Genomic DNA, 26,013 nt, shown 5'->3' with positions numbered 1-26,013 from the left:
CTCTGATCTTGTACAAATGGAATACAGACCTTACAATTTTGCCAGGATTCCAGTTACTTTTGGGACCACATTTTTAACTGTAATGTTAGTAACTATATTACTAAAACCATAAACCTAAATCTGACATTTTTATGATCTTTTCAGATGTGTTCCTTTAGTTCCCCAGAAATCCATAAGCAAGAAATATGGATTCTTTTAATCTGTTAACAAAGGCAAGATCATAGGTACTCACCATGTAACTGAAAACAGGCCCTGATTTAAAAATGCAACCTACTCCCAAAGGGCAATGCCCACAAGTATTTCACTGAAGCATGCAGAAAATAGTCTGACATATAATTAGTTTTTCTGTAGCAAAAGATAGACAGAAGCACTATTTAACTACAAATGACTGGAAATGCTCTGGCAGTTCTGGTTATATACTGAATGAAGTATTTTGAGGGTAAGAAATGGTACCTTACCTTAACATATTCCAAAGTAGGATCCAGAATATTCTGATCTCTGTAAGAAAACAGGGCGAGGAGGGAGGAAGGACGGACACAAAAACAAACAAACAAAAAAACAAATGGTGAGTCCAAATATAATCTCATACTGAAGGGATGCATTCAGATGAGAAACAGGCTACTAGGATATGTTAAACTACTCATTAAAAACTGTGTGTTATAGCTAGACGGCCTATGCAATCTAACTTTTAACAAATATATAAATCACTGATTTCTTCTACGTCAGGTAGTAGAGCCACTAGTATTAATTTGGGAAATAAAATTAATTATACAGTTTTAAGCAAAGCAAAAGCAATCTTGACATTTCAACAGATGGCTGAAAATACTTACATACCACCTAAAACATTTGAAATAAATTTAAAAGAGACCTCTTCCAATGGCTTCTAAGTTTATTTCTTTGCTTGTGTGTTTTCCCATTTAAGCTACTGCTACTGATAGCATTAAGAGGGCATTGCTAACGCAAGAAAATAGAAAGTAAAACATTCACTTTTTATAGAAACAAAGCAAAGAATTCATAGATTTGCAATAGTAAAATGTTTTATTTTACATTTGTAAAAAATAAGTATGGTTCTTGCACTCTTTTAAAAGTTCTGAAAATTACCATAATTTCAACATCACAATTATTTGAAAGACAGATATAAAGCCATTGCCCTATTTTAAAAAGAAAAGATCTCTTTGCAGGTTTTCTATACATACAGATGACAAAGGGCACAGAAGGCTAAGTGAAGAGCCCTGGGATCAATTATAACTCTTTCCATAAATAGAAATAAACACACATTTTTAAAGGGTTTTGTATATTTGCTTTTGTTTGAGAACTAGCAGGTTAACGGAATTTGCAGTACATGATTGGATGCTTTCTACGGAACCTGACAGGACATACATGGTGCTGCCTTAAGTACGAACATGTAACAGGCACAACAAAAACCTTGCAAACTTACAGAGGGATCAGGAGCTTGTTATAGCAATCAAGTTTGCCACACAGACAACATACGGCCCATAAATTTAGAAACAGAATCCTGTTTAGTGCAGGTTGTCACGGTGATATAACACCGGAAAACTAATAAGCAGCTTCATATATTTAGAAATTGGGCTACGCTGGAATCAACCAACCCAGAATATAGCCTAAATACCCTGTGCTGGTTTGAATGTAAATGTGTATCAGCTGAAACTAAGTTGTTATTTTATACACAGTTTTAGTCTGGTTCCCTAACAGCTTTTGATCCAGAATACCTATACAGGGGCAAAACCAGAGCTCTCCTACTTCTTAGCCCTGCTCATAAATGATGGTGCTGAATGATGGTTCTAGGCTGTATCGCGCATTACTGTTTCACATTATCCCAGTATTTACCAAGGGTCAAGTTCCATTCCCAGCTTGGTTTAAAAAAAATAACAACAAATTCAAGGGAAATTCAAGGGAAATAGAATTTGGACCATTGGAAACTTTTTTCCTAGCCAATAGACAAAAAGGGGCAGCTTGGTAACAGTACACACATAAAATATGTACAAGCATAGCAGCGATTACAGGGGTGAAGCACAGAAGAAAAAGAAAAAGGAAGTTTCTAAACAGAAAAAAGTTTATCTCTCAACACTTTGCAATTTGACCGGGGAAAAAAAAAAATCCCATTCTTAATCAGTTCAGTCATTAAGCATGATTGAACTCTTCTCACATTCAAATGATCTGCAGGCAGTTTTGCCAGTATGAAATGCTTCTGAAAAACTTTGCAATTCAGTTCTTCACTGGCCTGTGGAAACTTTCAGGACAAAGAGTCTACCAGCACTGCATATGCAACACACTCCAAAAGCATGAACCTGAGCAATAAGACTAACAACTCGTTTACTTGCTTACTTCAGCAGTGAGCACGTTTTCTTACAGTCTGCATTTACAAACTCCACTCCTGCAGACTAGCCTTGCTACGGACGTCAGGTACAAGACAAAAGATCTTTAGGACAGATCAAGCCAAAGCTAAATGAAAGAGGTAGAAAAACTTTAAGACAAAACAGTCTATTTACTGCTATATAAAGCAGGCAAACCAGAAGATAGAGGGGAAAAAAGGGACCTACATTTCCTTCACCATCCACATGACAAAAGTGCTTTGAAATTTTGCGCTTTAGGAAATGGATGGTGTAACAAGTCTCTTCACAAGTACTATAATATTTAATCTGGTAGGCTGTTACACAACAAAATGTAGGAAACCCTGCAACTCACCACAAGCACAGGTTATACATAAAGATGTTTTTGTTGTAGCCCTATTCACCTCGGATACCTTTCTCCTGCCAGATTGACCCCTCTCTCTCCCCATCTTCCCTTGCTGTCTAAGTCTTAATCTTTGTGCAAATTTGTTAAAGTTATTTTCGAGGAATAGTAACTTTAATTGATGTGCAGTAACTAGTACTAAAGATTAACTACTGCATTTTCCTGTCATTCAATTCCACCATAACGCTGCCACATTATATGCAGAAAATCAGATTAAGCAGTTAGCCCAAATAACTAGGAACTAACCAAATAACTAGATCACAAAACTAACTGCTGAATCTCAGCTCTCTGTTAGCAATGGTGATGTGCTCCTTTATGCCATATGCTCCCAGCAAAGGAAATCTGTAATGTCAGGAACCTAAGAAAAATATAAAGTACTTCTTTTCCCTTCCATTTTCCCCTCTCAAGGAATCTTAACAAAAATGGTGAACCCACAATCTCACTTCTTGTATTAAATGATCTGCAGAAAAAAATTAATACTTTCAGATAACTACCAGATCAGATGAAAGGTACTTGCAGGCTCTGCAGTCTCTAAAATAAATTCAATTTGTTTCAATAATACTAAGTTCTTCATCTTTTATCAGATTTTACTACATTTTAAGTAATGCTAATTTTTACCTCCATAATATGCTTGAATTTACATCTGTATTCATTTGCATCTGTTTACCTACAACACATGTATTACTGTCTGCATATAAGTCAACCAATACTGTGTAAACTGTGGGTTCACAAATTGTGTTTTATTACACATTTTGGGTTCCTAATAATCAGATAAGCCCTACTTCCATTCAGATAAAAAGCACATTTAACACAGAAAGATGTCACTTGGAATAGAGAAGTTTTCAGAACACCTCAAGCTAAGGTGTTGGGTAAGCGCTGCAGTACGACACACAGCATTTACCTTCATGCTCTTTACATGCTCGTTCTGTCACAGACAGGAATTTAAGAAAGGGATGCAAACACACTCTCACATCCACTGCAGGTATTCACATTGCTGCCAGACTCTATCACCTCATTTCATGACAAAACAAAATCCCTTTCCAACAGTTTTTTTTTGCTCATAGAAAAAAAAAACTCCAAAACCTGCCTGACTTGATACATGTAATTAAGCCATTCTCCTGAGACCTCTGCTGACCCTCCTCCACATCCACAAGGTTTGTGTGGAAACTGTAGTAGCATAAACACTCCTCCAGTAATAATTCATCACTAAAAGAAATGTTAGTCATCACAGTCTTAACCTTCACCATTCTGAGGCTGTCCTAAGCCAGAAACACACTATTTCTAGAGCATCCCTACTGACATCTGACAACACCTTTCTCTGCTGGCTGATCTTGCAGACATACAACCCTTTAATCTCTCCCTAGCAGTCCTTGGAAACTATCTCAATTTCTTTTCAGTCCAGCTACAGCATTCTTATGAGAATTATGGCGGGTTTTCCATGTATGGGTTTCTTACTGATATTGTCAAGAAAATACACAGAGCTTGCAAGTCAGGCATGGGGCTCCAGCAACCCTACAAAAAGACAAAGACAAGACAACTGAAAATGTGGAGCTGCTCCTTTGCTCTTCTTCCCCCAAAATGCTGTTGCAATGATGCTTGGTGGCATACTGGTTGGAAGTGACTGTCTGTGAGGAAGTACTGATACCTTTGAACACTGAGAACCAACATAACTTCTCAGAAACAAGGATTATCGTTCTATGTAGATTCCTTCAAGATACAGCTAAAGCTGACTGAAATGAGAAAAGGGAATGGAATTCAGATGTTATTGGATGCTATTCTTCCACTTCCCAACACCTCTAAATGACAGCCAAATGTGTGGGAAGAATTAAAAAAAAAAGCTTTTTGAAGCTGTCAGCATCAGCAATCATCAGCTAAAAGGAAGAAAAAAAAGAAAAAAATCCCTATAAAGTAACCTGAATTGTACTTCTGGTATGACAAACTAATTACTGCCATACCGCCAACTTCAAATCCTGCATTGATTTCATGACAACGAGCAACCAAACATGAAAATCCAGTAAAGAAAACACTGAAGTCTGAATAACTAGTCACTCTTTCAAAAATATTTGATAAAATTGTTATGTACTTATAATCAATGCTACAACTTAAAAGCTGAACCCTGAAGTTCAGCCCCAACGCAAATCATTCGGTCCAGTGGGTGCAGGGCAATAGCCAGAATCTCAGTAACTCAGAAACGGTCTTTTTTTTCAGACTCTGAGGTTTGTCCAATAGTTTTCTCTAGAACTGCTTCAATTAAGAACTTTTAACCAGATATCCTGTAATCTTTAGCCATTGAACCTATGAAAACCTCCACCTTTCTACTAACAATTGTACGTTACCCCCTCTCATCATTGTTGTTGTAAAGAATCCCGCAACGTACACACCTTGACAGACTAAGCCATATTAAGCGTCTGCCTTCTCCAGGCCTTTGGCATCCTCACAGACATATCACAATTATAAATTAGCTGTGATAACCTTAATAAAATTCAAGCATAGACGCAACAGTATTATCAGAGATGCCCAAATCTTCACCACCATTCAGCTATCACGTAGATACTCTTACAGTGATAGAAACTGCCGAATGGCCCTGAAGCAGCTTTGTGCTACTCCACACTTTTATAAATGTACTTGTGGGAAAAACATTAGGACACGTTGCCAGTACTTGATATATGAAAGTATGTTTGTTTGTTTATTTTAAAGTGACCTTTGCTGGGGACATTTTCAAAGGCATCTCCTTGCTACTACATTGAAAGAGTGATCCTGAGAAGAACAATCTTCTCAATAGTGCAATGCCAACAGTAGCAATGCCAGATCAGAGTGAAGACAACACTGGCTCAAAGGGAGCCTGTACTGAAAATGTACCAAGCTGTTGCATTGCTGCTTACACAGACAGAACTGCTATAAAGAGACCAGATGGGATCAAATACCTTCTTCACTTTGTGTCTTTGAAATCTCTCCATCTATGTAGATTTAAGAAATACACTACTACTTAAGTATGAAGGTGCAAGTTTGAGCATGCTAGACATACTGTGTTTAAGTATATGTACTGCAGACTGATGTTATTTGTACTGTAAACTAGAGTAAAAGATCCAGTGATTTTATCCTCCAGCAGCCCCTGCTTCACACACACACTCCCACTACATTCCTAAGGCCATTCCACCCTTCTGTCTACAGCTGCACACCACCATGGACGTGACTCATTCAAACACCAGTGGAAACGAGAGCAAACTGCTATGACTAACTGCATAATGACCTGCAGTTCACACAGGAACAGTAGGGACTCTTCAATAATTAAAACTCAAGAAAAGATACAACGTACTTTTCTCTGAATTAAATGAAATCTCAGTGGTATTTGTTCAGAGTACCCCTGCAAAGATAACGTTACAGCCATTTATTTTTACCACTTCAATCTTCTGCATCCCCCCAACTTGCTCCATTTTACCTATCACAGCAGAAAAATCTACCCCATTTTTTCTACCTTTCCAAATAAATTTCTGCTTCTGCACCACATACAGTACTGGTCTCTACAACCTCTTCAAAAGCTCAGACTAGGCGCTCCCATTCTTTTTCCTTTATTTTCCTTAACATTTAGGAATCCCAGAGCCAAACCCCTGTTCTTCAAAGCCCTTCTTAAATCTCCTATGCCCAAGACTGTTACAATGTTGTGAAAGTAGTAGTTGGGCAGCAAGACTATTGCTTATCCAAAACAATCACTATTTCTACAGACAACTCCCTCTACATACATGCTGTCGTCTGTCAACTTATACCTTCAGCTAGCAACTCTTTACATTCAGTGCTTTAGTTGCTGTAGTTATTCAGAATCCAGCTCTACAAATTTTTAAGTGTTCAAAAATTATTTAACCTTACAAAATAAATATACGCACTCCCAAAAGACTGACAAATGCTGAACAGAATCACAGACTCCATCAATTCACCTGAAATTCCTAAATCTAGGTACAGTTTATTCACAAAGCGTGGCTGTCACCTGGCTGATATGGCTTTCAGGAATGTGTATTTGTAGTGAAGCACAGGAAAGTTAATCCTATACTTTAGTACTGAATAAGATGACAGTGGGAGGAAGAACTGTCCTCCCTTACCCCAATTTAAGAAGCTCATTACATCAAATGCCTCTCTACATTGGATATTGTGAGTGAGCATTAGGAACATTGTTAGGAAACAGCAGAGCTAGGACAGAAACTTTGGGTGTGATGGAAGGAGTAATTCAAGAAATTTTCTACTACATACAGCATCCTCTGTCCAAAGAGGAATCGGCCCGTAAAGACAGAATTTTTCAGGAAGTTTTTGAAAAATTGCATATACTCATTCTGGTTGGGGCTCTGACAAATTTGGGCTCGAGTTTACCTGGCAAGTCATTCATTAACAATACGGTCGTGATCCCACAATTAATTTCAAACAATGATACAACTGTGCCCATCTCATACAGCACTTCAGTTCCTCTGCTCAGAAGCTGAAGGACTAGGCTTTAATTAATCTCCAATACTGGAGAGATGGTCTCTCTTTTTGAGACATTTTGTCCAGTTCCCCTTATCTCTCTCCCCCAAGATCCCACATGGGCAGATTTTGATAATTGTTGCCTGTAGCTAGGTTTTCAAAATGCCCATAAAAAGCAAGAAGTGAAGTTTTAGTTCTGCAGGTCTATGTCAAGCAAGCAAAGACAGCAGATGTACGCATCAAATGGGAACAAAAGGGTGAAGTGTTGAATGGAACTTGAGTAGAACTAAACAACACAAGAATCTGACATCAACAACGGACAGAGGGGCTGGAAACGAAAGGCAGACGAGCCAAACCAGAAACAGTCCCCAAAAGTTAAAGGATAAGAGGATTTGTCACTGAATGTAAGCAGAGAACATTAGCTATTCTCTGCGTATACAACAGAGCCTTCCTTCTACCACAAACATCAACCAGCTTTAGTGGGTAGCTCTGCCCCACCTCTGAGACGGCCAAGGTCAGATTTGCAGGTGCATATGTGAACAGGACAGATGAAGAGAAAGAATGGGAAATTCTGGGACAAAAAGCATGAAGTTTTGGCAACATCTAAGGAATGCATCCTCTTTTGAAGAGCCTGTTTCTGTGTGCATGGAAGAAGTCAATGAGATAGTCAGTAGCCCTAAATTCACCACACTTGTCTTACTCTTACTACAAAATCAGAACCACAAACTCCCAGTCTGGTTCAGGTTTTTTAGAAAACAAAACTCATACTAAAAGGAAGTTTCAGGCATTACACCAAAACTATAACTATTTTTACTTTAAAAATTCTGTGGTTTTATAACAATTTCCTCCCCACCTCACCCTAAAATTTAAAGGGAACTGCATTCTATAAACCCAACAAACTGTATTATTTACTTTTCTCCACACAGGAAACATGTAAAATACTTATTTTACTTGATATATTCAGATCTTAACTTGATAAAATTTTATTTTCATTTTAATTTTCAAAATGCACCTAGCCATATGCTCTAAGCGCACACACAGCATTCATATAAAAAGTAACAAAAATTAAAAATTATCCAATGTACAATGTTTTCAAAATCACTAGTTAGAACAAAATAAATGCTGTCTAAATACCTGACCCACCATATCCTCAGAACTCAAAGGAAAACAGTATTTGCAGCATCTGGTAAAGCAAAACAGACTGCAAATTCTGACAAGAAAGAAGCAAATCCCTGAACGGTGTGCTCCTCACCGAGTACTGCCTTGCCTGGTCTTTTCCCTTATAAATCAACTGTCTATTCAAGGACTTCAGCAGGTCTCATCTATTGCGGTAATACAAAAGAGGAAAGGAAAAGTTTCAGGAACACAGAATCCAGTCACGAATGGTTTTATACCTCAAGACTAACACCTTGCTAACACCTTCCAAATGCACTGCCCTCCAAGGACAAGGTCCTGCAGAGGACAGTGAGCCTGTTTAACTTTATGCTGATCAAGTTACCCTATTAATGTCAGTGGTACTAGTCAAGTTTAAAATTGAACTTTTTTCCCCCTCCCCGCAGAGTTATATAAGATGAGACAAGTACGCAAGTCTCGCCCAGCTAAACATGCAGAACCTTGAAAACCAGAAATTTTGAAGAGTACAGAACATTCCAAGTGACCAGATAAACTAATCTACTCTAGAACAACTCTGCTGCAGCAATAGAAAAGTCCAATGCCAAATGATAGCACTTTATCTGAAATAATGGGGGGAAAAAAGCTGACACAGAAAAACAAGATGGGAAAAAAAAAAGTCTGCTGACCAGTACTCAAGAGTCTGAAGTCTAGCTAGATACACAGTTGGACACGCCTATCATACCTTCAGAACTACAGAAACTAAGTGTACTCTTATTGTCTGTATGTAGATACTTAGGGCTAGTCTATAAAATACATTTTGGTTTACAGGTTATTTGCCACATTTTGATCTTTTGCAACAGTGTTCAGTGAGCACTGGAAGACATTAGAGCCACTGGTTTGCCCATTTCCTCAGTGAAAGAATCGAGGTAACCACAACCTGCCCTCCCACCCCCTCATTCAATTTTTCTTTTTCAACATGCCTGAACCATGTTAAAAAAATGTTGGATACGAACAGTTCATGTTTGAGATTTTGGTAGAGTGAAAAGAAGCTGTTATGCTCTATTTACCTACAAAAAGGAATAGCTTGTAGACACATCAATAAAAACAGCAGTAGTGTTGTAGCTACAATCTCATTCAGGACTTTCAGCATAGCCAGGAATTTACAGGGCTTGAAAACACAAAATCAAGACAGGAGAAAAGCAGAAGAGATTAAAATTATAGCTCTGTAGTTACAACTTTATGCTTCTAAATATATAAACAGTTAAAAGTAGCTTTAAAAACAGGGGGGAAAAAATCTAGTTCTGACCAGCTGGTATGTCAGAACCTCTCACAAAGAGTGACAAAACAAAGCATCCAAGGCATTATACATAATTTAGAGAAACGCACAAAGTATTTTGATTACAAGCCAGTTTCAACAGTAGAGCCCTATTGTTTATCAGTGACTCCATTTCTGAAACATCAGTATTGACAAAGAATGGAATTTGAACAAAGAATTGTCTTTGCAAGTGTGAACAGATGAAATGGTTACTGGAAGGACAGCTAGTAAACAGGAATGAAACCAGCATATATTCACAAGCATCCTGTGTAACGGAAAACAGCCAGTGTAAATTAATGTCAACTTTGTTTGAAGGCTTTAATTAGCATGAAAACTTAGAGTGATCATTTCTGGCAGATGGTAGGCTTCAACACTTCCGAGGGGAAGGCTGAGCAGAGGGAAAATAGTAATTTAATGCAAATGTGTGACCACACAGTTACTACTAAAATATCCAAAGCTCTACTCTTCAGAGTCCCATACTACACATACAGGGCAAGGACGTTAACTCATCTTTCTTTCCATCAAATGCTAAATTTCTCATACGCATACTTTTATCAGTCAAGTATCTTTTCTAAAAAGTCCACGTTGGACACATGTGAAACGTAAGTGCTTTAAATAGGCGTGTTACTTTACAAACTGCATAAAAAAAATTAATAACCCTATTCGTAAGAAACTGTGTCTAGCTTTGATTTTACTACTGTGCTAGATTATCCATCCTGAAATTTTTATTAAATGCCTTCAAAGCATCATGAAGAGAAAAAATAAAACCAACAATACCAACTTTGTGCAAATTTGCATCCTATTTCTGGCCTCTTGACAGTTTATAACTTCACACCAGAGCTGTTATTAAACTGAATTTCAATTCTGTTGCAAAGCCTGTTTGTTTCAACAGGAATACAGGCTGGGTTTTTTTTTCCTATTACTTTGCAGGCAGTAGAGAAATTACCAGTATTGAGAAAGGAATATCTTTTCTTTCTTTTCCTCACCATGCTTTAAACTGATTGTGAAGATCACATCTTTATTAGCCTGATTCTCTAAGAACACAACTTGTATTATTTCTCTCCTCACGAAACAACTTTGTAACTAATGACCTGTTTGACAGTTGGGTATCAAGAAATATTTTTCTTTCTCACAATTTCAAAAATTAAGTGGCTAGAGGCAGTGCAGGAAATGACTTCCTCCATGACAACTTGCTAAGAAGACAACTTTGTCACGAGGTTCAAAATTTATTAGTCAGAGAATCCACATAAGAATAAACACTATGAATATCCTAACCACGGAAAAAGTCTTTGTTGATGTTTATTCTATAGTAAGTACTGAAGAATACATGCAGCAGCACCCATGACTATGGAATGGATTTTTGTGTGTCTTGAAAAAGTACTAATTTCAAATCAAAACCCCAACTGGAGGAAAAACTTTCAGAATATGTTTTATGCTCCCCTTTCTTCTTCTTTCCCTGGTATGGGGATCGGCTTACCAATAAGGGATAGTATATATGCAGCGCTATTGAAATTCAAACAAAACATAAGCCTTGTGTGAGAAATATGTCTCTTGGAATCAGACTCTGTTAGTTTTTATGAAACCGTTTGTTAAATTTTTTATCAGGAAGTTTAGGAATACAGACTAGTATAGCTGTCAGCTGCGAGACAATCCAAGCAGCAATTACTTGTTCTGCTACCTCTTGCAACCACACTGCCTCACGAAATGGAGAACATAGGATCAGTACTGGAATCTACTTTTGCTTTGGAATACTTGCAAAATCCTTGCACCATTCCATCTTCTTAACAACCCTCAGAAATTCCTTGCATCTCTACATGAGGAAACATTTATGTATGTTTGTATCAGAGGCAGTACCAGACCCCCAGAGACAACTACTACCTTAACCCAAGACTACATGGGTACTGTTGACATCCAACTGAAATGGTGTAGAATGCTGAAATTGGTCTTCAACAACTGCCTTCATCACTACATTCAAACGTGCTGTGATAGTGCTAGTTCTGCATTGCTTTCAGGTCTTGTTTATCTGAGGGCTATTTGGCTGCATTAATGAAAAAGCATGAAAATTCCACAGGTCTGTTAAACTGGAACATCAGTCAGGGAGAACCATAATCATCCAAGTGCACAGGTAGATCCAAGTGACACCATTTCTTCTGTTAAGCCAATGTAAATTCAAGTTTTTGATTTTAAGAACATGAGGCTATGGCTCATCATCTCTGATTTTTGCCCAACTGTAGGTAGGACAAATCTTGCTAATAAGGAGTGCAGACTTGTGATGTGCTTGGTCACAGAAAAACTGAAGTGAGTTTGACATTTCCAATATTCATTTATTTGAAATTGAATATGCCTTGTAAGATCTATAGAGAGTCTAAAATTATGCAAATAATTGAGCTAGCATTGCCTGTGAAAACTAGGAAATATTGGGGTGGGGGAAGAACCGCCTATCCTTCCCAAAACACTAGAATAGAGAAACAAGAATTATTCTATTTCTCTGGTCAAGATAGCTGTGCAAGACCATGGGTATCGACATACGAAGTACTTGATAGAGCAAATACAGCCAGTACTCTCTGCCTCTGCAAGAAAGATGCCTGGGCTGACCCCCTTTTCTTCATCCACCCAAGTGTGAAACTTTAATAATTAAAAAGAACTTGGAAATTCTGGACTTCCTGATGGCAGCCACGAGACACCGGACCAAAAAAAAGACTACAGGTTCTAGCAACAGACATGCATTTGAACAATTTTTCTTTTAAATAAAGGTGTCATAATATAAGGCAAATCTAATTAAACGAAGATAACTCATGGACCAGCTGTCAAAGGAAAATTCCAATTGTGCTTTATTTAGGTTTAGTTGTTCTTTATTATCTGATGTTGACAATACACGCAAACAGCTTTACAGTTTTACAGGCTAAAGTTTCTTAAGAAAGTTCTTAACTTTCAAGAGAGAATTCTTATTTTAGACAGTAAAACTAACTTTCAAGAGCTCAGCTGCTTCTAACTTTGCCTATTTAATTATTTCCAAGAGACTAAAAATCAGACACAGGCTTTCTCAAGAAAGAAAACTTTTTTCCCCTTTGAACTAAGTAGAACATGTGTACATTCCCAAACCAGCCAGAAGAGAACACAACCTTACTCTATTGAAAGTTGACAAAATAATTTCTCCAAGTCTTCAGAAGTGACTCTCAGGTTTGAAAAGACTTCATATCTCTTTTTTTCCCCCTGAAACTGCATGAATTAGTTACTGCAGCATTAGAAGATGCTTTTGTATATCAAAATTTTATTTTTCCATGTTAATCCCAAAGATACTAGAAATTCCATAAAGACATACTATTTATGGTCATATAGGTGTAAAAATCCTGACAGAATAGAATCCTATGGATAAATTACAATACATAGACTTCATCTGGGCTGCAGAGTAATGCAAGTGGGTAGATGTAATATAAGATGGGAGAAAAGCTTCTGTAAATCACAAGAGTTCCGTTAGAAAATGACACAATTAATTATCTTTTTCCTCTTCTCATCACTTTGGTTTATTTTTTTGTTCCACAAAATTATGTATTATGTATTTATATATTAAAGTTTATAATACTCATTTTGAATTATTTAAAACCTTATCAAAGTTATGTTTTTTTAAAATTAGAAGTAATCAAACTTAAACTATGACATGCCTGAGTGACAGTTTAGTATAATCAGATCCATGTGCACATAAACACTGTAATCCTAATGACTATTAGTTCTGGTCCACCGACACCAAAAACAGCACTTCGGTTGAACAATGCATCATGAAAAAGTTTCATTAAAATGTGTGTTCACACTTTTAATTTTTGTGAACAGCATTATAGCAATGAAAGATTGATTTACTCCTGAATGAGAATATCCATGTAATGTTACACTATTTCATGAGTTCCTACACTGAAACGGAAATATTACAGGACTTTTTTTCACAAAACTCTGATAAAGAAATGTGGACTTCCCTATACTATTAGTCCCAACTAATTTCAACATGAGTGTAAGCAACAGAATATATATCTAGCATATATGGTAGAATGCTTACCACAGGAAAAATCAAACTTGCTCTCAATTTTCTTTTAAGTATGCTAATAAAAGGTGCTGAGTTATCCCAAGAAGGCTCAAGAAGTGACATACTTGCTGACTGTCAAGTTGGTAGTGCCTTCTGCTCTAATACAACTGGGCTGTCAGGTTATGCCGCAGAATGCATAAAGATCCATTGTAAAAGTTACAGAAAGCAAAAGTTAGAAGTTGTTACTATAGCATTCCATGTGTATTTTAGCAAAGCAATTGGAAGACCAAACACAGGAACAGCATTTGCTGCTATGACTCAAAAGACACAAATTCTATTAACAAGCTGCACTAACAACATCCTTTGAATCTCTTACTATTTCAAAAGCATCACGTTTTAATTCTGATCAGGCAGAACTTCTTGACATCTTCCTCTGAAGCATTCTGTTATTGGTTATGCAAAAGTATTCTTCACAGGACAAGGAAAGTTATCTGTTACAAGTATAAATATATTTAATATGGAGGCTTTGGTCTCCGAAGAAAACATCTCTTGCAAATCATGTTTAGTAACTGCTCTTGAGAAGGAAGACATTAAGTAAAACTTCAGTGTATACCACCATATTCTTTTTATGGCAGCAGCCCTAGCTGCTTGCATTCTCTAAAAGTATGCAAATCAAAGAAGCTAATTATGTTAAAAAGCCGGTTCATGTAAGCAGGTACATCTCAGAGATCAGTGACAGAGGAATACTAAACACAGTGAGGCCCTTTCTTCTTTCAAAGTGAATGGGGTATAGAGAAGAAAGACTTATTTTCAAGTGAGAAGAAAGCCCAATCCCGTGTGCCGCAAGCAAAAAGCATACAAAAACCACTCTACACACACAACCCCACATAATTAGAACCGTCCTTCCTTCACAGGATTTAAAAACAAGAAATCTTATAGTGATGGACACAGCAAAACTATAAATCCTAATTCAGAAGTTGTCATTTGATTATCTTTTCTCAACCTTTAACTCTGTCACCCAAGCAACCTAACTCATTCTCATCTTTGTGGCTTTAACTGATCTACTGCATTACATTGCATTTTTCTTGCATTAGCTGGAAATTTTTTCCCACTTTATAGACCTCAAAATCAGAACCAAAAAAAGAACACTTACATAATTATTTACTTTTTTGTAAGCAACGAAATATCAATGATGATAACAGATTCCCAAAAGAAATGCTATCTATGACAGTATAATTCTTTCTCAAGAGTCATGGATATTATAACCAGGAAGTGAGGCAAGAATAATAGGCAAGGATGCAAAAGGTCATTTCAAAGCAATTCAGTGACTTTTAAAAGTCTCCTTCATGGGAACAGTACATACAATACTATAACTTTTAAACATTTAGAGGTGAGACCTAGTCCTTAAAAATTATTTTTAAAAACTACACAGATGTCAAAAAAAAGACTAAAAATCCAAATCACTAGATCCCACTTAAAGAGTGGTATAGAAGGACATTTAAACAGGCATGAGTATTTAACAGCTCATATGCTGGCTGATCTTATTGCAAAAGGCAAATTATTTTGAAGCCTGAGCTAGTCAGTAAGTCAAAAAAAAAAAGAAGAAATTCTCAGAATTCCTGAAATCTATGCATCAGATTCACTCCTCCCTGTCCACACCCTGCATGTTTCACACTGGTTTTTGTTTTGCTTCTTCCATCAAAAACCTAAATTGAGTACTAGGGAGAAAAATCAACCTCTGTTAGAATGCAGAGTTATAATAAACAGCTGCACCTATAACTGGACATTTGGAGGTCTATAAAAACCTATGCAACAAACATATGTAAATTAAGGCTTTACAAGGTACCTGGCATGAAGCTTGTTGCTCTTCCCACTTTGTGGAGGGTACTCTTCTATAACATCCTGTACAAGAGGTGACTGCTGCCGGTGTGTTCTGGTATATGGCAATGTTCCCATGTGGCTAAACATATCACAAGACCTGATGGGAATTGTCCCCTTCTTCTTCCTAGGAAGAGTGCCATGGATAGAGATGTCTTGAAAGGAGTCTGAGCGATGCTCAGTTGGCGAAGGTTTAGTGGTCAAAAGGTCCATAGAAGAAGCTAATGAGAACTGGTGGTTCACTGGGCCATTTCTGGGAAGACTTGAAAATTTTCCTGCAGCTATCATTTTTGGTTCTGGAAAAACAAAAACAAGATTTATCGTAGCGCATCAACTCACAAAGGCCCCACTTTAACAGAAGTTAAATAGCATGACTAACAAAGGCATCTTGAACTGAACTACTTCTTTGTTTTGAGGCAGTCAGATACCTCAAGATGTAGCCTATATTATAATACAGTCACATTACTCCCAACTGCATGTCAAGCACACATGTATATTAACTCTTACAAATGCAAAAAGTCACAACAAAAACCAACACCTCTGGACACACATGCAAGAGCAGGCCCTGAGCAATTCTCCATTTTTATCCACAAAGTTCCTCTTTTTTGCTCTTTCACATCATCTGAAGACTGAGACATCAACTTAGAAACATTAACAAAAAGAAAAGTTTTAAGAACATTTTGACAAAAAATAAAGGACACTCTACAGCTTGGTTTGGAAAAGTATGTTTCTAAACCCAGTAACTGGCACACTGTGAGGAAAAAACTGTTTCTGAAGAGTCTTGCTCAAGTGATAAATCTAGCAGAGAACTGGTCACATATTTCTAACAGGCTGTAAACTAAAGGGCTCTACCCAAGAGATAAGGGCAGGAGCAGATTACTGGGATTCTCTTCTTCAGCATGCACAGACGGCTGGCTCAAATCGTTGTTGACATTAGGGATTTGCATAGCTGTCAGTCTCTTCTACCATCAATTACAGCCTGCCATACAGTACAGGTTTTTCTGTTATCGTGAGCAAAAAACTTCACGAGACAAACACTTCAGGCACATTAACAGACTGCTGTTCTGTTCCTCAAAAAATGCTGCCTTGTGCTCACTTTATAGCATTACATTACAGAAGACAGGCTACCTTATCCTATCCAGTTATATTAGCCTGCAAAAGCCACCCTGTGAACATACACACAGGCTTAAAGGTCAAACAGTCCTACATTATTTAACCTAGGTAGTAGTCAGCCAGGTGTCTCCTATAAAAATTGGAAAAGCAACAAAGGCAGCAGAGATTGATATGGAATCAGAAAGCAGAAGAGCTTTTGGAAATAAAAGTTATGGACAGCGAGAATCTGTTCTGACCTCGGACAAGTTTCATGCTGAAAAACAAGAGTAGCACCCTGAAGGCCCAGCAGCCTGGAAGTCATCTGCTTACAGCTGCACAAGAATTCCTCTGGTTTGGGGGAATGCACAGGTGTTACACAGAACACAGAGCTGCCTCTACAGCACTCCTGCTCCCTTCTCCAGCCTCAGCATCACAGGTACTATCAAAGCGTTGCTGTACTGAACCTACTGTTTCTTCTACTCAGAGGTTATCATAAGAGGCTTAGTTTTATGGTAACACTAAAGCTGATCTCCAATTTATGAAAGAATTCTGCTATTTCCTCTCAGCTGCATCACAGGGATTCATAAGCTGTATAAGGTTTCCAGACTCCAACAACAAATCCCCACTTCTCCCTTATTGAAGGTCCTACAATAAATACTCATTAATTAAAGATGATAAACAGTATTTAGATATTTTTTTAAAGCTTCAATTTGCCAAGGCCCTGGCCCTACAGCTATACTGTAGTAGAAAAACTTCTGGAAATAGCACCTCTGCCAGAGAGAATCTGTTTGGCTTTGGTCAAGTTTCTTGTTGAAAAAGAGTAGAAAAGAGTTGAGAAGTTAATAAGAACTGACACTTTTAGTTACACAGATCCAAATACAATTTGAAGTCCTAAAGAAACCAAACTACACTCTCAGAAATAATCTGCCATAAATTATCATATGGGCCCTTGATGTGAAATGCTAAATCACCTCTCCATTTACCATGTGGTTTGAGGACACAGTTTCTGCTGGCTAGTATTAAAAATATCACCTAATTATTTTCAAAATAATAATAAAAAAAAAGGTCTGTAAAGTTAGTTTTGCATTACAATTGTTCTAAGCAAAACAACCGGTCCACAGATAGGAAGCTCTAAAACGCAAATGCTTAGCACAAAGCTACAACCTCCTATAGCTAAAGCAAACCGACAGAGCTTGTTTCCAGTAAATTTAGCTTTATTATTATTAGAGAAGAATGATAAAGATTACCTCAAACAACTGGGGGGGGGCTTCTTAGAATTCACACAACCATTTGAAAACTCAATGTTATGTGTTTACTGGAGTAAGGTAACAAACACCATTTATAATGAGCCTGAAAAATTGGAGGCTAGCTTGCTCATATAGCATAAACATGCTGTTACTCTGCTTTTGGGGACTGCTAGGATTCTGTACTTAATATTCATACTTTCGTATTGGTTTATAAAAAACACCTCCAAACCTCTAAATTCTGACTATTGAAGTGCAGGTTATCCTGTCAGAGAGATTTTCCTTAAGCTTTCCTGCAAGATTACCACGACTATGCTGAAATGCAACACGTGACATTTCATGCAAATAGGTATCAAGACCAAGCTGGTACAAATATAACCAACGAAACCTTAGGTTTAACAGTTGATACCAGATGAGTTCATGATAGGATTACAATGACAGTAAACTGTCAAGCACTTCATTTTTGAGGATCCATAAAGCAAGCTAAGAATTCCCTCTCCTAAACAAATCACAGGATTATTATAGCAATCTAACACATTTTCAATCCAACAGTCTGAGAATTTTCAACAAATACACAATGACCCTCTGAAGCACAGCATTTTCCATTTAACCTCCCCTCCTAAGAAGCCCTTCCTAAGAAAACCAAACTCCTTCAGTCATGTCCTAATCATCACACCTTTTAAGTCACTCTTAGTAATATCCCATGATCTATAAATTCAATACCCAATGCTCAAATTCATGCCTGAGTTTTGTTTTGAGGAATCAAGTTAGAGTTCCAAAGTTAGCACGAAATACCTACATTCAAGAACTGGCAGGACACTTAGCCACAATTATGTGTGTACAGAAGCTTTGATAATATTTTGAGCAATCCTCCATTCAAAACCCCTCAAAAAAAAAAGAAAAACCCAAACAAAAAAACCCAAACCCCCCAAAACAACAGGTCTGCTAACTTCTACCCATAAATTTATCTGCTTGTTTATGCGCTGCTGTACTATGTATTCTTCATAAATGTAAACCAAGAATTACAACAATTAGCCCAGTAGCAAAAGTCCTGCCAAACTATCCATACATTTTTCTCATATTGAATGTAAACACTGCAAGGAGGGTGCCTCTTCAGCTGAAGACTCTGGAATGTCTCAAATACTTTAGCATATGATTCAAAGAATGTTTGACTTTACTAGATATAGAAACCCTGAAAATTTTACTCCCTAAGAGACAGTGTGCTTTGAACACCTGCCATCATGCAATCAATAATGGAAACGGTAGAAACTATAGCAGAATGTCAGCCCAAAAGGAACTGAAATTTAATTGTACACATTCCTGTTTGTCAAAACGTAGCATCTAACAAAACAGAGCACTTCCAAAGTCATACAAGCTTCCCCTAATTAGATGCAAACAAGGTTGAGTTATGCCAATATAACTTTAAAAATGCTAAGTGAATCTGTATTTATAGAGAGTGACATTTCTCTTTCTTCAGTCTGTAATTTGGGAAAGTATAAGGGAATAGAACTGGCCGAAGTCAGATTGTGAATTCAGAGAACTGGAGAGCATGAAAAGTTTCCAGGTAACTTCTGACATGTTCTAGTTTTTTGTTATGAATAAGGGTGAGGGAATACAAAAGACGACGTCTTTAAAATCAACATGGCATTTAGGAAAACAGTATGAGACTGGATGTAGAATAAAATACATATCTTGTGGGCAAGACCAAACATGCACCAAGCTCTAATCCGATGGTGTGTGCATCTCTTCATATCATTGCTCAAAATAAAAAAGACACCATATGAACGATGAAACAAGTAATTTTTGCTTCCCCAAAACAACATATAAAATATCCTTCTACTCATGCCCTCTTGGCTTTGGGATGAAAACACAAACTTTCTGGCTCAGCTTGTCTTCATGAAAACTTTCTGATGTTCACACAGTCTGAGGAAACATTCTGATGGGTCAGTCAACCTGATAACAGGTACAAGAATAAGAGCCCCTTCCATACCACAACATAACACCACTAGTGGCAATGGCTGCTACTTTGTTGTTTCAATACATTGAGGAGGGGGAGCAAGGGAAAGGGAAGTCTCCAGTTTGGCCTCAGGGATTCAGGACAAACAGTCCAAGGCTGTATATGCTCATGCTAATGGAAACCTCATAAAAGGAAATAGAAAAGCAATTTTGGAGTTCTGAATCAAGCTATCTCAAAAATCTGAGTTACATCTAAACCAGTTTTGGACATTAAAAGATTACACTTCTCTCAGAATCTTATTGATCTGCAGTCTGGGTGATTCCCCCTGTCAGATCAAATTCTCTGAAGTCTTTACCTGGTGTTACCATACCACCAGTGGTACAATACTTTACGCAAAGCCTTACCATGTCTTTATCATTATATATGCTATGAAGTTAAGAGGGCTTGAACATGGTATAATACATCCAACTGAAGAGCAACTACCTTATGTTCTCAGGTCTTTACAAGATGGAGTCAACTTTCGTGAAAACCCTATTTACTTTTGACACAGCAAATTTCCTCACAACCTCCCCCACACACCTGCCCTGCCTCCCACAAAACCAAGAGCAATAAATTAGGATGAGTGGGAGATATATTGCTCTTTTCTCCCTGCTAAGTTACTTGGCACGTTTGCATGCGCTATGCAGATGCACACGAGAAATAATGAAATAAGCAACCTTAATGGTGAGGAAAGTCAACTTCAGGACAAAAACCAGATCAATTTCCTTAGATTTATTTTTTGTGTAATAAGAGAGTAAGTTAGGGAAACAGAAAAAGCATTACTGAAAAGCCACTAAAGTTAACGTATGGTAGGAAGAAATAAAGTTAAAACTATAGCCACTACAAATTCAAGGTAGATTTCATGTTAATTGTGTCCCTAAGAAGTAATGTAATCTTCTTCATTAGCATAACAAAAAAGACAGGATTCCTGCTCCCAAAATGGCTTAGAACCAGCTTTCTACAACCTGTATCTTCTGCTTTTTTTTTTAAAAAAAAAGATGAACTGATGCAGTAGCTGCTATAGCAAACTATAGGTCATAGGACTTTGAGAAGAATATTGAGGTTCAAGAACCTCCAGCCTGTTATGATAAGGAGAAATAGATTGAGAAAGCATACGCAACAGTTCAAAGGCTTTAAGCTACTATCAGAAAAAACATGAGTCTGTCAAACATCAAAAACTCCCCACGAGATTACAGCCAGGTCAGTGCTTCCAAAGGGTCTTGAAGTGCTACCCAAATGTTCATGCTCTCTTTCTCTCCCCTTACATATGTCATACCATTTCCACCCCCCATACATCCTTGCACTACAATCTGACAATCGATTTAATTTTTATTTTTTTTTTAAACTATTATTCTCAACAGAAAGCAGGTAGGCCAGGATAAGTTATCTTTGAAATTTTTGTTTTGAGATGAGAGAAACAGATAAAGCCCACACTTCTCTTCATGAGTTTTCTCGTGTAGAATACCTTGATATCTATGAAAAACATAATGAAAAAGTGATCGTTGAAGAGGATTCAATAACTAGAGACCTCCTCATTCGGCCTATACTACAGAATTATCTCAGAAACTTAAGTGCCAAACCAGTTAGCTGAGTAATCCTGAACGGTACGAAGCCTCGACTTGAAATAAACATTCTCTCCCCATTTTGCTGGCAGAAATAGAGGACTTCACCAAGGTTACAGCCAAATCTCAGCGTTTTTCAGTTAATGCTTCAAAATACAAGCTTTTGTTCCTCCTCTAGTATAGGAAGTCATTTGCCTGCTCCTCTGTTTCCCACGATGTTACTGAAAAAAACCCACAAAACAACCCACTCTAACTGAAAATGAAGTATTTAAAAAACCTTTTTAGCAGTAAGTATGCACTTAATTATTTTGAACTAACAACCGACTTCTGGAAATTACCAATTTGGACAGAAAAGAAGCGCTTTTATATACGCTCCTCTTTAAATGACCAAAAGTGAAAAAAAAAAAAAAAGAAAAAAAAAAAAGACACAGCATTTACTTTCTCTCTACTTAGTGAAGTATCTCGGCATCTCGAGGACACCGGTGTTTTACCCTTAGAGAATATTTAATAGATTTCCATGGGATCAATTCCTGTAAAACCTAAGCGTTGAATCAAACATCTCAGTAGCCACTGCCACTACATTTCTGGTAGTCCGCAAGTCATCGCCGCCAGGTTCAGGGCTCGCCCTGCTCCTCCGTTCCCTGCTCCGATAGATGTGGAGGGACAACGGGACACACACACACACATACAACCAGCTTTTCACTCTATGCCCGAGAGCACAACACTGTCCCCACCGTTACCCGTCCGATCACTGCTGCTTCCTTTCAGGCTTTCTGAGGATTAGCCCGAGGTTTTGTCCCGGTCCAAGCGACCTCCTGGCAGCGAGTCCCGTCCAGGTGCCTCGGAGCTGCGGAGCCCCGCGGGCGGCGGCGCCAGGGGGAGAGGGCAGCCGGAGGCCGAACCCGCAACCACCAGCGGTCCGGAGCGCTTCCAGTAAGCGGGACGTTCTCAGAAGAGCCCGAGGTATGGCCGTGATCAGCCGTACCGCGATCGGCGCCGGCGCGCACCCTCGCACCAGCCTGCCCTAAAGAAGAGCAGCTCGCAATAACTGAACTAAGGGTGACTCAACCGGAGCCTTCTAAGCGCGCCTTATCGCTCGCTCGTCCGGGCTGCGAAAGTACGGACCTGGTTCTCTTTTCAACCCTGGCAAACGAGACCGACCGCCTCCCGGGCGCCGCTCACCTGGCGACCGCGGCCCCGGCGGGCGCGGGGCGGGGAGGGTGGCGGTGGCGCCTGGCCGGCCCCCGCAGCCCCCCGCCGTCGCTCCGGCAGGCAGCGCGGCGGCCGCAGGCGCTCTCGGCGGCCCCGCCAGCCCCAGCCGTGATTTACGGCGCTCCGACCCCACCCCTCCGCGGGCCCGTCAGGCCGGGTCTCGCCGAACCCCGGCGCACCAGCCGTTTACAGGCGGTGACCTCTCCTTGCCCTTTTCCACGGATTTAAGAACTCGATTTCCCTAATTTCGTCTCCCAAATCAGCGCTGCAGCAAAAATTAAGAGGTTCCCAAAATCCACCCTGTTCACGGACAATTCAGGGTCTTTACAGACACAATTGACTTACACGAGCAGACTTCCCCTTCATCCCACCATGTTACAGGGAGTCATCGCTGCAACAGGTTGGTGGTATAAAATGCATTTTCTAAAACAAACTGTCAAATATCTGTAAAGGATCGAGAGCTATCGACAGAATAGACGGCTAGTTAACCTTTTGTAAAGTATACCCTTTAAAACAATCAGTAACTATAGACAGACCACTCATTTTAGACAGAACACGTTACCTCAGGCACCTTCAGCAGTACCACTGATTGAGCCAAAGGGCTTTTGCTTAAATAGGAATCAAGACACACTCAGTTGACTTTTAAAGCACTGTCTAGATCAAATTTTTTTCCTTAACGTTGTGTTTGTCTCTTTCCTCTTGGCTCAGTCTTTCAGGCTGCCTGGCCAACATTTCTCAGTTTTGCTGCAGTTATTCCAGTTGTACAAAACAATTTTGATAACACTGTTCTTTCCCTCTTGTCAGAATTCATAAGCCAACATTCTGCAAACCTCTTCACACTATCCTGTTGGCATTAGCTTCCCAGAGGCAAATATTTCTCTGCCTAACTAAACATTTAATTGAATTTGACATAAAATATTTGATCCCTACTAGTTGCATGGTTGTTCTGTTTTGGGAGATCCTCTTCATGCGCTATTTTCATTTCACTCTAATGTTCAATCTTTTCACTCTCTTTCTCCATTTTTACCAGGACTAGCTTTCATAAGCTTCTTCTGCTGTATCTACTTCAGAGCCAGACCACATGATGTTGCTCAAGTTGTGGTCCTAAACTATCTAAATAATAAATGTCATTAAGGAGCAGATTATTCATTTTTCAGGACCTCTGTGTATTATCAAACCAATCATCAAAGATAAATGAAACTCCAGTATTCTCTCTCAAACAAGCTACACCTAGTGACAACAGCAGGATTAAAATTCCACATGGTGACTCATCATAGTGACATCTCTGGGTACTGGGTAGAACTAGGACATCTACCTTTTTGTAGTTTGGGCCTTTATGCATTGTCCAGAACACTGAATTTTGCAATCTGAGCTATCTAAATTACCTCACAGCAAAATGAATTTTTCAAAAAATTAAGCTATTCAAGACAGAAAGAGCACTAGACCTTCCTTTCAAGTGTAGCTACATCTTAAGAAAACGTAGTTCATCAAGACAAGATTCTTTAGCCATCATGTATGTTGCAGAAACAGGAGAGGAAAGTTCTTGGAAAAGTCTAGTAATTCTCCTAAATATAAGTAGAAACTTTGCATATGAAAGCTCATGTAAGATGAAGTTTAGTATAAAATAAAAGAGAAAAAAATTAAAGGCAGATAGCGCTCAAATACGCAGTAAGGGAAGAAGAGGAGACAGAAGATAAGAAAATTAAGTTTATCTAATATACCGAGGTAAAGGAAGCTCACAGTGGCATTTCTGACTGCTGCTCCCCTTCCCATAGCAACCCCACTTTGGTTCCTTAAGGCAGTCCTGAGCAGGAGCATTATCACTGTTGCTATTGCCACGCACCTTTTACAGTAACAACTTCCAAACCAGAAAAGTTGAAGTAAATGTGAAAGACAACAGTTTCCCAAAGGATTCATTCGCTGGTGCTAGGACGTACATTGCCACTTGTGGCATGCTGACGGACGCAGACTTCTACACATATGTAACTTTCTCCCCTCAAATTACAGAAAATTATAACATCATACTGAAACTGAATAGAACCTTGAAGTTAAGAACAAAATTCAAACCAATTTCACATAAAATCAGGCCTAAACGCACAACAAAAACTCACTCGAATCTTTTTTTAAATTAAGTTTTTCCCCAAATACAATGACATTTGAGCTACTGATGAACTAGGAAAGCTAGCAAGTCTTGAATAGGCTCATGGCACTCTACTTTTGTCATTGCCAGTTATGCAAAACCAGGTATTCAGGACAGAGAGGTACTAGAAATGCTTCCGGCACAGTGACAGATTCCAGGATTTCACTGCCACAAGTAACAATCTATGGGAAATTCCCCTGGGATATTTCAGGCATGGTCTTTCTTCAAAATATACCTGGGGGAGGGAAGGGAAGAGCAGGACAAAGAGAAAGGAACCAAAACCCAAGAGATTGTTATCCCATCTCGGGCACCAAAATGTCCTGCTAATATGTCCTGTGCAAGAAAAATGGAATTATGGTGAGAATACAGAAAGAGGAGTTGAGATACCTGGATTACATTTTCAGTTCTAGTCTTCTGACCCACTTACTTCCTGTATGACCTATACTTATATTTTTGTAACATACATTGGAGTGGTAGACATTTTTACTGTGAAAGCCTGTACAGTACTTTATCAGCTTATTAAGGGGAAGATGGTACAGAAGCGCACATTTATTTTCCTCATTGCATAAAGGAAAACATCTTGCTTCTCTATCTAAATCATACATTCCATGGTTCAGGTAAAAACATCTTAAAGTACACCAAAAACTCAGAGCAGTTAGCACGTAAGATGGTCTCCACTGACCAATTCTAAAAACTCAGGAAATTTTCAGGCACTGTAATTACATAGGAAGTAATGTCATGCTTCAATGTCATGTTTTATGAATAAGAACTAGAAAAGGAGAAGTAATTTCCTTAGTTACATGACTGGGTGCTAAGTAATGGAACTGGTAGCTGGGCAGCCCTGCATGAACTGTGATGACTTTTGCATGAGTCATTACATCCTTTCCCTAGGAGTTTTTTGTGTGTCTTCAGATGAAACTGAAAATTGGTCTTTGTCTTCACATATGACAATTTACACAATCCATCCTTGTACATACTTGATGCAAAGCTGTTAAAGAGAATTTGCCTGCAACCTGTAAAAGTGACGAATTCACAGGACTGCCTACACTTACCTACTTTAAATTAAGTGAGACTAGATTCCTTGTTGCAAAACTTTTGTTGCTTTCATACTTTATATCTACTTTGGAAATGGGTTTACTGAGACATGGGATTAAGTCTGGAAGCACCAATGCGCTGAAACAAGCACAGCACTTCTGTCAAGCCATCCCCATCAGTATTCCATGTTGACCTGCCATACCCCTTA

The 26,013-nt window shown here is 38.5% G+C and overlaps 1 protein-coding gene across 12 annotated transcripts in view; it reads right to left on the bottom strand.

Moving 5' to 3' along the window:
- The window catches only part of BCAR3 (BCAR3 adaptor protein, NSP family member), a 112,979-nt gene that overhangs the window by 38,529 nt on the left and 48,437 nt on the right, over positions 1–26,013 (bottom strand). For 9 of the 12 annotated variants that reach the window (XM_054212143.1, XM_054212144.1, XM_054212133.1 and 6 more), the window contains 2 exons: positions 15,493–15,820; positions 459–498 (listed from right to left, as the gene is read on the bottom strand). In XM_054212143.1, coding sequence (XP_054068118.1) covers positions 459–498; positions 15,493–15,820 — 368 coding nt within the window. Of the gene's footprint in view, positions 1–458; positions 499–15,492; positions 15,821–22,152; positions 22,523–22,600; positions 22,623–26,013 lie in introns of those variants that run through there. The other 3 variants (XM_054212141.1, XM_054212139.1, XM_054212137.1) reach the window with 3 other exon arrangements.

The sequence above is a fragment of the Rissa tridactyla genome, chromosome 8 (genome assembly GCF_028500815.1).
Source record: "Rissa tridactyla isolate bRisTri1 chromosome 8, bRisTri1.patW.cur.20221130, whole genome shotgun sequence".
NCBI lineage: Eukaryota > Metazoa > Chordata > Aves > Charadriiformes > Laridae > Rissa > Rissa tridactyla.
The sequence above is the reverse complement of the archived record's forward strand: the minus strand, read 5'-3'. Positions and strand labels throughout refer to the sequence as shown.